Source organism: Trichomonas vaginalis, chromosome V (genome assembly GCF_026262505.1).
Source record: "Trichomonas vaginalis G3 chromosome V, whole genome shotgun sequence".
Taxonomy (NCBI): Eukaryota; Parabasalia; order Trichomonadida; family Trichomonadidae; genus Trichomonas; species Trichomonas vaginalis.
The window spans coordinates 8,821,852-8,835,875 of NC_067207.1; the positions used below are offsets into that span (position 1 = coordinate 8,821,852).

The 14,024-nt window shown below is 33.7% G+C and overlaps 8 protein-coding genes across 8 annotated transcripts; 4 read left to right on the top strand and 4 right to left on the bottom strand.

Moving 5' to 3' along the window:
- Positions 1 to 108: 108 nt before the first annotated feature.
- TVAGG3_0302590 (regulation of vesicle fusion) lies at positions 109 to 1,865 on the top strand (the record flags this gene model as incomplete). Its single annotated transcript, XM_001580993.1, has 1 exon — positions 109 to 1,815. One exon carries the CDS (start codon positions 109 to 111, stop codon positions 1,813 to 1,815), a length of 1,707 nt encoding a protein of 568 aa, XP_001581043.1.
- Positions 1,866 to 2,414: 549 nt separating this feature from the next.
- Positions 2,415 to 4,468, top strand: TVAGG3_0302600 (choline transmembrane transporter protein; the record flags this gene model as incomplete). Its single annotated transcript, XM_001580994.1, has 1 exon — positions 2,425 to 4,419. One exon carries the CDS (start codon positions 2,425 to 2,427, stop codon positions 4,417 to 4,419), a length of 1,995 nt encoding a protein of 664 aa, XP_001581044.1.
- A 395-nt stretch (positions 4,469 to 4,863) lies between these two features.
- On the bottom strand, positions 4,864 to 5,586 carry TVAGG3_0302610 (uncharacterized protein; the record flags this gene model as incomplete). Its single annotated transcript, XM_001580995.1, has 1 exon — positions 4,864 to 5,586. One exon carries the CDS (start codon positions 5,584 to 5,586, stop codon positions 4,864 to 4,866), a length of 723 nt encoding a protein of 240 aa, XP_001581045.1.
- Positions 5,587 to 5,917: 331 nt separating this feature from the next.
- On the bottom strand, positions 5,918 to 7,960 carry TVAGG3_0302620 (bifunctional inhibitor/lipid-transfer protein/seed storage 2s albumin superfamily protein family; the record flags this gene model as incomplete). Its single annotated transcript, XM_001580996.1, has 1 exon — positions 5,918 to 7,960. One exon carries the CDS (start codon positions 7,958 to 7,960, stop codon positions 5,918 to 5,920), a length of 2,043 nt encoding a protein of 680 aa, XP_001581046.1.
- A 432-nt stretch (positions 7,961 to 8,392) lies between these two features.
- Positions 8,393 to 10,920, top strand: TVAGG3_0302630 (uncharacterized protein; the record flags this gene model as incomplete). Its single annotated transcript, XM_001580997.1, has 1 exon — positions 8,587 to 10,536. One exon carries the CDS (start codon positions 8,587 to 8,589, stop codon positions 10,534 to 10,536), a length of 1,950 nt encoding a protein of 649 aa, XP_001581047.1.
- Positions 10,921 to 11,173: 253 nt separating this feature from the next.
- Positions 11,174 to 12,341, top strand: TVAGG3_0302640 (protein kinase protein; the record flags this gene model as incomplete). Its single annotated transcript, XM_001580998.1, has 1 exon — positions 11,585 to 12,265. One exon carries the CDS (start codon positions 11,585 to 11,587, stop codon positions 12,263 to 12,265), a length of 681 nt encoding a protein of 226 aa, XP_001581048.1.
- Positions 12,342 to 12,463: 122 nt separating this feature from the next.
- Positions 12,464 to 12,830, bottom strand: TVAGG3_0302650 (uncharacterized protein; the record flags this gene model as incomplete). The annotated part of the gene is made up of 1 exon (XM_001580999.1): positions 12,497 to 12,757. One exon carries the CDS (start codon positions 12,755 to 12,757, stop codon positions 12,497 to 12,499), a length of 261 nt encoding a protein of 86 aa, XP_001581049.1.
- Positions 12,831 to 13,143: 313 nt separating this feature from the next.
- On the bottom strand, positions 13,144 to 13,800 carry TVAGG3_0302660 (protein kinase regulator protein; the record flags this gene model as incomplete). Its single annotated transcript, XM_001581000.1, has 1 exon — positions 13,144 to 13,800. One exon carries the CDS (start codon positions 13,798 to 13,800, stop codon positions 13,144 to 13,146), a length of 657 nt encoding a protein of 218 aa, XP_001581050.1.
- Positions 13,801 to 14,024: the final 224 nt, after the last annotated feature.

Below are 14,024 nucleotides of genomic sequence, written 5' to 3' on the forward strand. Positions count from 1 at the left end.
TACAATATATTCTTTCAACAAGTAATTTTTATTGAATGACTGTGAGTTATATCGTCTTATTTGTTATATATTTCATGATTTCGATAAGTGAAATGTCAAATCTCAAAAATGTCAAAATCTGTTCTTTGCTCAATCGAAAATGTTACAGAAGTTAGCTCCAAGGAAGGAGAAGTGCAAGGAACACTCTCATTGGTTGTTTCTGATAATAAATTCTATCTCTGTTTTGCAATTTTAGATGGAACACCAACACAATATATCACTTCAGTATTTGATTATAAGAAAGTACAAGATGGAGATAATTGGAATCGATTAGAACCATTTTGCTTTAATTGCACGCGAGTTTCAAATTTTACATTTTTTGAAAATCCTTACACAATTAAAATCAACGTTTTAAATGATTTAGTAGCTCGAAATTTCGTAATTTCTGATGCAGAAATTCTTTCGTTACCTATTTTCATTGAACAAATAATCTTAAATGGAATTGCAGTGCCAAGTTCAGGCAATAGGTACTCATTAGAGTTTTACCGAAATGGTCATCATGGTGCTTATCCACTCATTCCAGCCAATATACAATTAAATGTAATTACTTTTAATAATCTCGAAGAATTTTTGATGGATGTCTTAAACTTCTTTGAGAAACTAATGTTACATCTTGACACGTGTCATTCAATACCTTTGGATAATCAATTTCCTATAAATAACGCAGCAAAAGCATTTAATCAAAGAATTATCGAAAAAATCAACGATTATATATCCAAATTACCTGATTACGAACCAATAACTGTAGAGAACTTTAAATCAGCATTCGATGAAGCAGGAAAATTGAAAAATCCTCAAGAATTTAAACTCAGATTATTCCATAGCAAAAAAGACAAAGAATTATTGCCAGAACTCATTCCGTTTGCTCTTAAAATATATCCACTCGATAGTACTCAAGCGGAAAGAGAGAAAATTTCCGAAAATTTGACAAAAGAATTTTTACTTCTCCAAGAACAAGTAAGTTTGATACAGCAAGCTCAAGTTGATAACAATAGCAAGCTATTTTCTACATTTAGAGTCATAGATCATGATGTAAATCGCACAGATCGAACTTCGATCGCATTTCGGAAGGATAATTCACCAGCAGCTTTAATTCTCAACCAATTACTGAAAATGTATGCGTTGTATAACCCACCTATCTCTTATTTACAAGGAATGAACGACTTATTTGTTCCGATTTTAACTGCATTCATTCCAAACTACTCAGAAGACGGAATACCAATTGATAAAGATGGAAATGAGCTTGATTACAAGCCATTCCTGCCAATGATCTTCTGGTGTTTCGAATCTATGGTCATAAACACTCAACAAATCAAGTTTTTGGAAAATGTAACACTTCACTGCGGCCAAATATCCGAAATCGTTCAAGATATATTGAATCACATTTCCCCGATGGCTGCAATTTGGTTCCGCCGTTATAACATGCAAGGTTTGCTCTGGTGTTATTCGGATTTTGTTTTATTGTTCAAGAGAACATTTGAAGACATTTGGACAACGTGGTTCCAATTCAACGCGTGCGAACAACCTGACCAGTTCTTGAACTACTTCGTCGCAGCCATTTTAATTGCTTCCTTCGATGGATACACTCAACTTGAAGAAATTTCAATAACTACGATGATGGATGCGTTTCCAAGGTTGCTGGCTTCTTTAGATCCGATTTATCTTGGAAAGATAGCGCTTTGGATACAAGAAAACTATAGACTTCAAGATAACAAAGTTATTAAAGAAAATAAGAAAGATATTTCTTTCGAATTCTTCCATCCAAGCTGGGAGTAACTCACTCATTGCTTTTTGTTTGTAAAATAAACATTATTTTTATAACTTTCCTTTAAAAAATGAATCAAATAAAAATACAAAATTATTTTCATAAATAAACATTGATGGTTGAGAAATTCATTGAAAAGTATCTATAGATCAATATTTTATTATTAACATCTTATTGATTCTTAAATATGATTTTTTATATCTTTTTCTATTTGAAGATAATCCGAAATTTAATGAAAAAATATGCACCGACAAAATTTTATGAGGAATAATATCCATGCTCTTGTAGAATAAAGAGAAATTAAATTTCATCTCGAAAAAAAAACAGCATAAGTTGTACCAATGGATGCCAAATATAAAAATATACTTAAAATATTATATAAATTGTATTCACCTTACCTTACAAGTTTTTCTATCACGAGAACATTTCATTCAAAAAATGAGTCGCATTGAAAAATTTTACTAAAATCTCATAATACTTGTATATTCGTTGAATATTGTCCGGATTTTCAATAAAAAACTTCTACCAACGGTTCGATTTAAAAGGTTTACACAAAATTTTTTCCCGATGAAAAAAAAAATTCACATACAAAAACTTGGACGTTATTTTTTTATTATTGAATGGGTGTAAGATCGGGACCTCCGAACGGATCAGAAGAATCCAAGAAAGAGTGGGGAAACTATGAATACCCAGGTGATGTTAAACATATGAAGTGCCATAATTGCTTTTGCGCGATTATTTTCCTTATTTTATTTGGATGCATGATTGCTTTGCTTGTTATTGGTATAGTGAAGGGTAAGATTTGGACATTAACACATTCTTGGGATACTCACGGATTTTACTGTGGATATGATAACACGCAATTAGATGTTAAAGATCTTCCAGAAAATTATACAAAGCCAAACCTTGTTGACTATCCATATCTTTTCTTCGATGCTCTCAATGTCTCTCGGCAGATTTGTGTCAAGAAATGTCCAACATCTGGCTCACTTCAAGATATTCTTCAATATAATGCTACACAAACAGGTCATGATAAGCTCCAGTATCTTGATAACTCAACATATAACACAGGCTACTATCCAGATGCTAACGAAACATATCAATATACCACAAAAGAGTACTTCAACAGATGTATCCCAGATGTTGATCTTGAAAAGGATATTATCAATGGTACTCAGTTCGTTAATGGTTTACAGCAGGCAATTGATGCCATTCCAGCCCTTTCTAGCGCTTTGAATTCAGTTTATTCACTTAGATGGCAAATTCTTGTTTGCGCTCTTGGTTCCCTTGTTATCGGCCTTATTTGGATCATGCTCCTCCGCTGCTTGACAGGCTGCATTGTCTATTTCGTTGTTATCCTCGTCCCAGTCTCTTTGATCGGTATTGGTGTCTGGCTTTTCGTCAACGGAAGTGTCATGGGTACAATTAAGGAGGTCGTCAGCACAAAGAAGCTCTCCGGTGCTCAGATTACCGCTGTTGTCATATGGTGCATCGCATTCATCATTATTCTCATCATTATCTTCCTTTGGAGCAAACTAAAGTCCGCTGTAGCCATCATTAAGGTCGCCGCTATGGCTCTTGGCTATAACTTCTTAGTTATTTTCGTTCCGATTATTACGATGATCTTCTGCTTCTTATTCTGGGCAGCCCTTTTGGTTTCATCGGTAACTCTTTACACTTCCGCTAGTTTCAAGTACGAAATCGACAACGATGGCAATGATAAAGGAATCGGCCAAGTCAAGTTTGATTTGAACAAGGTTCTTCAGTACATGCTTATTTACAACTTTGTCTACCTTATTTTCATTTCCGTCCATATGTATTTCGTCAATTATTACGCATCTTCAGTTTCCATTGTCAAATGGTACTTCTCAGGCCAAGGCGGCAAGACATGCTGTGGATGCTCATGCTTCTTCGGCTTCTGGCTTGCATGGACAAAGGCATTAGGTACAATTACCATTTCCAGCCTCATTATGACACCTCTCTACCTCTTTATCATCTTCATGGAGTATCTTGACAGGAAGTCCAAGATGGAAAACGCTCCAATTTTCATCCAATTCCTTATCAAATGCTTGAAATGCTGCTTATGGTGCTTCACGAAGATCGTACAGTACTTGAACAAGGTGTTGTTCACTATCCAGCAGATTTTCAACACAAACTTTGGTCCATCTGCCAAACTTGTCGTTGATGTTGTGATATCTGACGCACTTTTGACAGTTATGCTTAATGGTATCTCATTCTTCATCCTCTTCCTTTCCAAGGTTGTTGTTTCCGTAATTACTACATTGTTATTCATGATTTGGGCTTATTACGGAAAGAATTCTTCAATTGCAGGCTCTCTTCTTGCTGCTTTTGTTGTTTTCTTCCTTTCTTACATCGTATCATCATTCCTACTCTCTGCTTACGACAACATCATTGATATTGTCTTTGTTTGTTACCAATCTGAGAAATCTATCGATGGATACTCAGCTGGTGAAGCTTCCAACATGGTCAACCAGACAATTGATGATATGAAGAGCGCACACCAGTCTGAAAATACTAATAATAAGGTGTCCGCTAAGAAAATGGAAGATGTCAAGGATGATAAGACAGAAATTGCTGTTAAGTATGGTAAGTAAAATTTTCAATGTTTATTTTTTTATTTCTAATTACTGTTTACTTCTTTTTTTCTAAGTCATTCCCAAATTATGATTTATCTCATATTTTACTTTTATACACTATGTAGCAATTAACAAATCTTAAAACAAAGCTCTGAGCTCTTATGGGCTTAATTCTTGTCAGCAAATGTTCGGAAAAAAGAATAAATTTAAAGAAATATGAATACGGATAGACCAATGTATATTGTAAACATATTTAGGTTGAATGAAATCAAAACAATATGTTTTTTCAATAAGGAAATTAATTTATTGATTTCACTATTTTCTTTTTTTGACCCATTCAATAATGGAGTGCTTTGTACAGCCAAGGTTCTAGTTTTCTCTGTCTTCTTATCAAATTTTATTACTCAAGAATTCAATTTAAAAAAAAATATTTCTCAATGAAAAAAAGAAACATACAATACTTTATTTAATATGAGAATCGATTAGAGTTTCATAAGGATTTGCTAAAAACTTATCTTGCAATATAATCAATGCGAAAAAGATGTATTTCAAATCCATCATGAAATAGATAACATTTGCGAAAAGGGCAAGCATTAGAAAGATCATATCCATCATATTTTCTTGGATTATATAATAAATGTAAATAGGGAAAATAATTATTGTTCCAAACAATATTATATAGTCGAGGAAGAAACCTGGTGCGTTGATTTCTCCTTGTTTGATGTAATTCAGTTTGTTTAACATAGTCGAGAAAATATAGAAGCTAATATTGTAAATAATCAATGAAGCATAGTGAATAGTACTAAGACTGTTTGGATTTGATATTAGGAGTGTAATATGGCTAATTGTGAGAAAAATTACGGAAACAAATTCGAATTTCAGATATTTTGAAGCGAGTAATTTTGCTTTAGGAGCTGCATTGTAAATCATATGTTTGTAATATCTTTGAACCATGAAGTGAATCCTAACGTGCGAAATAATTTGAAAAATATCAAAAAGAATAACAATCCAATAGTAATCAGATAGTAATATAGCTGATTTTGTGGGTATAATTCCTTCCGGAAGATCTCCATCAACTAATAGACAGCCAGTTGAAATTAATACACCTGTTAAAGGAGATAAAAGGCCAACCCAAAATACATTCGATGGGAATGAGCATGCTGCCTTTGTAATCCCATATAGCATTCGAAAAACTCGCTTAATATAAGTCTTTTTATCCATTTTATTGAATAGAAATTATAAAAAATGAATAAAAAAACTATGCTGAGCGATCAAAAACATGGATATCAAATTCAGAAAGCAAATTTAAATATAATTATATCATTTAGATACGAAATCAAAAATATTGTTAAATTATTTATGACATGTAAAATTTCTTAAGAATTTACGCGTCATTTTCAATAACATGACATGTAAAGCTCACAATTTTTGTTATATTTCTGAAAAAAAATAAAACTTTTTTTTTCTCCAAAACTTCTTTAGATGAATTAAATATTCATCTTTTGGAAAAATATGTTTATTCAAGACCAGTATCCTTGATATTGAAGAATCCATTAGCGCCCTCTTCTTCGAAATCGTTCTTGAATGGATCGTCTGTATCTCCCATGACAGAAGTTGTCCAAAGTGGGTTGTCGTTTGTGACTGGAGCAGTTGAGCTGTTCGGGACCCGGAAGACTGTTTCTTCTGCCATTTCGACGCATGAATCACTGGACTCCTCGTGCTTAGCGTGAGTTGTGAAGAACCAAACGAGAACTGCAATGAGAACAATCAAAATAACGCCACCGACAGCAGCACCGATAATTAGTGGAAGCTGGGACTTTGCATTTGGAGTTGGATCTCCACCCAAAGCTGCGAGTGGGATATTAGCTTCAACTTCAATGACAATCATTGTGTTTGTCTGGGTTTCTTCTTCTTTGTATGTAATATAGTAACCACCCTTATTATCTGTCTCGTTTACTTCAATAATTGTAGTTGTGGTGACATTTGTTTCGTACCATGTAGAAATTACTGAAATAGTACTTGGGCCTTCAAATGATGCTGGTGGAACGTACCAACCTGAGAAGGCGGATCTTGTTGGAATTGGAGATGTGATTGGTGTGATGAATGGTGTGGAATGGGGTGTTGAATGTGGAGTAGAATGTGGTGTGGAATGTCCTGTTGAATGTGGTGTTGAATGGGGTGTTTTAACGTTAGTTGCCTTTACAGTAAATGTTGTGACCTGACCTATCCATGGATTTTTACCACTTTCCTTTGTCTTAGCAGTTGAATATTTGGGAGGAATAGGTGAACTTGTTGTTGCTCTTGGTAAGCGAGTAATTGGTGTGGCGACATATGTGTACGATGTGGGATCAACGATCTCAAATGTTTCTTTTTCGGGAACTGTAGTAGGATTACTTGATCTTGCATGTTCAGCTTTAGTTTCTGGATTATCTGCATTAGGATTCAAAGTTCCGCAATTAGTAAGTTCACCATCAGACTGAATTGAAGTCTGGCCATAGTTAACACTTGGGCCAGCCGCAGAAACAATATTATCAATATTTGAATAAGTGCCAAAGTTATCATTCATTGACTGGAGTTGGCAGTTACCAGCTACCAAAATAGCATGACCTGCGCCGTGTCCCCTTGAATATGCTTTGTCACCAGCAGAGTTTCCTCCATAGCAGTTGCCTTGTGAAACAAATTGTGCTTGTGGCCCCGCAGAATTTTCGACATAATCTGCAACAGCTGCCACACCACCACCACCACGAACACTGAGTGATGGAATGTTAGAAATTTCCATTATTTTCCGTTTACTTTGATCAGTTACAGATTCTTGATTGTTAAATTGGGTTTGGTAGTTTAATGTATTTGAAAGGATTTTAGAGTTGACAATCTTAAGAAGTTTTGTATTGCAAGAGTAGACACCTGCTCCATTGTAAGCAGCTTTATTGCTCTGTATTGTGCAAACTTGTAAATAGGCTTGAGCTGCCATTGAGAAAGAAAGGCCACCACCGAATTCTGATCCTGTATTTGATGTAAATTGGCAGTCATAGCACATCATTGTGTTACTGTTATCATTGTCATTTTCTCCTTGGTAATAAACACCACCACCATAACGATAAGCAGTATTATTGTGTACATTGCAGTCTTTTAGTAAAATTGCAGAAGCAATTGAGCAGAGACCACCACCAACGGTTGCGACGTTATTTCCAAGTTCTAGCTTACCTGTATTGCCACCTTCACAAAGCAGTGTGCAATATGAAATAAAAATACCACCACCAGAGCCAGTTGCTGGACCTGTGCCAAATGCGTAGTTATTTGTAATGGCAATATTGCCTGATATCGTAATTGAAGATGAATAAAATTCATTTTGGCGCTTCGTGGCAGCAGCATTGCCTTCCGATATCGTACGATCTACATCAATATAATTTTGAAGCTGAGAATCATTTTCATCGTCGATTTTAATAAATGTTGGAGTATCAGCTCCAGCATTTTCTAAAAAGGATGCAATGTCGATATTTCCATCAGCATCAAATGGTATGTTGAAAGATTGTGCAAAGGAAAAGAAAAATAAAAACATTAAAAAAATTGAAAAAATTTATGTCAAGCCGCCATGTAAATCAGATTTTTTACAGAAATAAACTAATTAAATTTCCTAATGCTTAGTTATAATTTACAACGACTAAAAATATATTGGAAAAGTGACAAATTTTCGACTTCTGAGCTGAAAAATGTCAGAATTACTTGTGGAAATTTTTGATTCAAAATCTATGGGCATATCAAACCATGAAAGACCAGAACCAGTAATGAGGGGATACATTTAATAACAATATATAAACATGGTCTATGAACTCTATATAAGCTAAAAAACACGAAATTTAAACACTTTGAAACAAAAATTTATTGATAAATTAAAGTATTTAGCAGTGCACAAACGAATACATTTTGTATTCCTTATAATGAATCAAAATATTCATGATTCAGTGAAACTGAATATTAACAAAATGACAAAGAAAAATTGATGGTCCAAAGTGACAATTATTTTATCTTATCAAAAATGTCACTTTTATTAAAATTTTATATAAGAGCAGCGATTTTATTCAGATAAAATATGAAAAAGACTTAAAATGGGATCATAAAAATTACAAAAAATATCCTGATTGGACTACAACCGATCGCCTCTGAAAAATAAAATTTCAGAGAAAAATGCTCAGTTTCGAAGCGTGTTTCCCTCCAAAAAGGGCACGCCAAGAAAAAGGCATTCGTTCTCGAATCATTGGTGAATTGGAAGGGAAAAAATTGCTCTATTCAGTTAACAGTTCAAAGCAAACATCGATCGAGCTTGTCAAACCCGACGGTGACTCGATAACTGCCTTGTCATTCAATGAATATATTGATGTAGTTAATGCTGATTTATCTCCTGATAATGAAATGATTCATATCACGCGTAGAGTTACATCAAATAAAGGCTTTGGCTTTATTTCAAAGGTTTATCATATTCACTCACAAGCCAAATCACGAGATTTTTATAGTGATAAACCAATTTATGCATTTTTCCTTCCAGATTCAAAAAATACCAATTATTCGTTAATTCACATAGTTGGGAACAAAATTTCACATATCAGAGCTATATTAACAAAAAATTCAATCGACATAGAAGTATATAGAGGAGGTATTAACATACCAAATGTTGTTTCATGGACATATCATCGAAGTATTTCTTTACTTATAGTTCTTCATGAAATCAAGCAGCAATCTATAGTTCTTTCAGAATTTAACCTCCATCAAGTACAAAACGGGTCAACTGTTCCCATTCCAATCCAAGTAAACCCAAAATCTCAATTACCTCATGAAGTTTCTCTTAATCCTCTCTCAGCATTACATATTCCATTCTTCAGATGCAAAACCAATCGAATATTTTCTACTCGTCATTCCTCGAAAATTTGCGTCATTCAGCAATTATTTACAAGTGTTGACGAACCATTGTCGTTTAGCGTTTGCATGTATCCACATAACTTCAATACCATTATTACCGTTCCAAATACCCCGTCAGACCTTCCGATTGTTTACATGCAGTTTGGTTCTTTAATTTTTTGTTTCGTGGTCAATTGTTTTATCTGTTTTATCGACATTTCTCAAAACCCTCCATTCATTTCTCTACAAATGAACCCTTATTCCGCTGGTCCTGTCAGTGATTGTGCATCTCATCTTCCTCTCAGGCACCATTTGGTAGATATATCCACCGGAGATGTTTTCCAGGTAAAACTTACGTTGGCCGGCTACTCAACTTTTGTTCGTTCAATTGATTCATCAAAAATTGATTTATTTGCCATAATTTGTGCAAAACTACAAGATCCTGTATCAATGGCGCCAGTATTTGCCTTACTAGAATTATGCGGAGACCCGTTTATCGTTATTCACTTCGCTCAAAAATTATTCAGATATTTGAGTTTCGAAAATCGGTATAGTAAAGTTGTTCCTCCAAAGAGACAGTCATTGACACATGGCCGTCGTCAACAGTTTCTCATTCGGCAACAATCAATGCCAGAAGCACGCGAAGTCAAACTTCCAGAATCAATCACTCATAAACTTGCATCAATGGAAGCGGAATTCCCAGCTGCTTCATTTGTTCCAAGGAAGCGAACATTTTGGACACATATCAAAAAAGTTATGACAGAAGACAGGTCACGTACACTTGATGATGCATGTAAGAAGGCTATTGTCAAGATGGAATCACAGAATTCAGCATCATTGATTATCCGAAGTTCACTTGATAAATGGATTTCAGAGTACAAACCAGACCCATTCTGGCAGTTCCTTATTTCGTTTGCATTTGTTAATGAAACAGTTATGCATGACTTCCCAACTATTCCCGTTCTTCGCGAAGAATCAGAGTCACTTTTAAACAACATCGGGAGTGAAGAGATGCGACGTACATTCCGTGCACATAAAGTTTTTCGTATGGCCGTTGCTAGCCACGAAAGATATAATGAACTTCGTTATTGGAAGAACCGAGTTCCACGTGGTGACTCCGAAGGAACAGACACAAGTCTTTCTACTATTGTTTTTGCAGCAAGACATCAATCAACAGACTTACTGTCTGCAGAAGTTAATCCTGTCACGATGTCTGGAGAATTTTCTGATCTCGTTCAATAATAAAATATTGTTTGTTATCTATCATACAATTAACTTTAATTTTTTATGACATGCACTATCATGTGAATTATAGTCATTTTTTATCATATTGATAATTGAAATTTACAAATTTGCAAAGTTTAACCCCGCCTTTTAGGGAAAAAACTTCACAAAGCATTCAACAATCTGATATATATGTTTAGATCAATTTTTAACTTTTTCATTCAATTTTCCGATACATAGAACACTATATGATAATTTTGTCTATTCATGCAAAATATTAAATAAAACCATTAAATTTGTTTTAAAATGTCATTATCGTAAAGTTTTCTGAAAACCTGTAAAATTTTCTTCTAAAATCCAATTGTAAATCATTTATGAATTAAATATAGCATAAATGATTCTATTTAAAAAAATCGTACCATTCAATTCAATAAATATTTTTCAGAAAGCTTTCAAATGATTTTATATATTATATTCATGCAATTATTTGATTTTAAATTTTATTCACATAAAAACAAAAAATTGAATGAATAACAAAAATCGCATTCAAAAATTCAATAATGATATTTGGTTCTTGTAATATCTAATAGGGTTCTATAATTTCACAAAAAATTATGGAAAGTGAAAAATAAAAAAAATTCATTTCATGAATGAATTTAAAGGCCTTAGTCCAAAAATCTTTAAGAAGTTCGATGTTTTGGAGAGGGTCGGTCATGGAAGTTTCGGAGAAGTGTATAAAGTCACTCATCATCGAACTAATCAAACATTCGCAATTAAAAAAGAAGCCACTGGAATATCACAGCCTCAACTCGAAAATGAAACCAAAATTATCAAGGCAATTGAAAGATATGCATGTTTCCCTAAAATTTACCTGACTTTTAATGATCTTGATGGTCAATATATTGTCATGGATTATTTTCCAAATTCTTTAGAAAATTTGTTTCAAATTTGTGATTGCCATTTCTCGTTGAAAACAACGCTTATGATTGCAGATCAAATGATTTCAGCATTACAAATTTTACATCTCCGTTCTTTTATTCACAGAGATCTAAAGCCTGAAAATATGATGATAGGAAACTCAAGATCTCCTCATACTCTTGCTCTTATTGATTTTGGGCTTTCAACATCATTTTGCGATATTATTACAAAAATTCATATTCCATTAAGAGAAGGAAAATCACTAGTAGGAACCACTCGTTCTGCTTCTATCAATGTACACAACGGTATTGAATATTCTAGAAGGGATGATATGGAATCCCTTGCATATATCCTCATTTATTTTATGAAAGGGTCTTTACCATGGCAAAATGTTCCTCTAATAAATGGACAAAGTCTTTCCACAGCTGTATCTGAAATTAAACAATCCACGCCAATAGAAGAATTGTGTTATGATCTTCCTGAAGAATTTGGGATGTTTTTGCAGGAAGTACGAGCTTTACAATTCGAAGAAGAGCCAAATTACGTTAAATACCGAGAAATGGTCAGAAATCTTTTTATCAAAAGTGGATTTGTTTATAATTACAAGTTTGATTGGGAAGGACATGAAAATGATAAAGCTCCAGAGAAGGAAGTCCACATGCTTCCGCTTAAAAATCATTACCGTTCTACTAAATCCCGAGATTCTTCACTCTCCAACTCTTATTGGGATTTAAGCCATAATGGCGGGAAAAAGAAACATCATCATAACCCGTTCAGACCTCAAACACTTCTTCAAATGTCAGCATTGAATCTCCTTACTTTGAAGTAGTTTTCGTTATCATTTAATTTATCTTTTGTTTGTATATTATCGATTATGTTTATAAAAATTCATATTCACGTCTTTATCTAATTAAATTTTTGATTTTTCTCTCTATCTATAGCTTATATTCGGTATCTCATGCTTCCTTTCTGAACCAAACATATTTTCGTATTGAAAATTCATTATTTTAGTATATTACAAACAAACAAAAATAATTATAAGAAAAAAATACATTTTGAATTACAAAGCTTCATCACTCCCAACATCATCCTCTGAATGTAGATGGTGGCAAGCTGGACACATCCACTCCCATTTGATTGAACAATCACAACAAAAAGGTAAGCAACAACAGCAGCAAAAAGCAAGTAATCCGGCTGATACTTTACCACATGTTGAAGGTTTTGGAAATTTTTGCCATCCACGCCCTGTGAAATTGCATACAGGGCAATGTTTAGATGGAGTCGATTGAGCATTACTAACAAATGCGAATCGTTGTGACATTGGTCTTTTTTGATGATCAGGGTTAATAAGTGTTTCGCTTGATTGGGAATTTATTTTTGGAAATTGAAAAAATTTGATAAACGATCCTTTTGTCACATTTTATTCGGTACTATCTTTTGAATAACATTTATTCTAATTATATCGGTATTTCTATGACACGCATCATCTTGTTTATATTGTAAAGCAGCAAATTTTAAGAAATAACACTAATTCTGAAAAAAAATTATATCAACTTTCAAATCCAAGATTATCAACTATATGAATAATTCAGGTATAACTTTATTAACTGTAAGAGCCCTATAAAGCATGATGATTAGAAAAATGAGAATTATCTTTATCTCATGGTTTCAAGCTGATAAAAAAAACAGTTGTCTTTATTTATAAATCTATTGTCTATTCTCTTTGAATTGTTTCTCATCATATACCTTGAAGCCGCACGCTTCGCGTACAAATGGCCTGAAATTCATATGATAATTCAATATTTTCAAGTGGTCAACAAGTATGTGAGCAGCATTAGGCCCAAAGAAAGCGCCATCTATTTCAATAACTGGACGAGGTGTATAAACTTTTCGGCAGCAAGGACAAAAGCCACTGACCATGCTTTCTCCAGGAGTACTTGATGAGCCTATTGGTAGTAATGGCTCCCTTTCGCAGTTAATTCTAGGACAAACTCCAAATGTGTGGCGGGAAAACTTCTCCGACAATTGGGATATACCACCTGGTGTTATAACGAATCTCGCATGGATCATACCATATACGAAAGGTAGAACACGTAGAACGTTATTTTGCAGAGATTTAGTAACGGATGCCAAGCTATTCTGGCCAGTAATTATATTTGTACATATTGTGAAGTAATGTGTGTAATCAGATTTTGATATTCCGGAAATAATATTTTTAAGATTTGGAGGTGGGTTTGTATCTAAGCCCCATAAATTGAATTTATCTTTGATAAAATCATCCGGGACATCGCAGAACCAAGAATTTTTCGGATCGTCTAAAAACTCCTTCTTCCAGGAGGATATTTCACTATCCTGTAAATTCATTGTAGATAAAATTATGGGTCCGATAGTTACATCCCCTTAGAAACATCACTCGTTGATTTTGTTATTTATTATTCTAATCATATCATCTAAGTTTGGTATGACTATTAATGCCATAAGAACATTTTGAAATCGAAATTCAATATTTCGTTTATTTGGAATTATGAGATATATAGTATACCATTATTGATATTTTTAACTTCTTAAGTATATTCATGATCTACGAA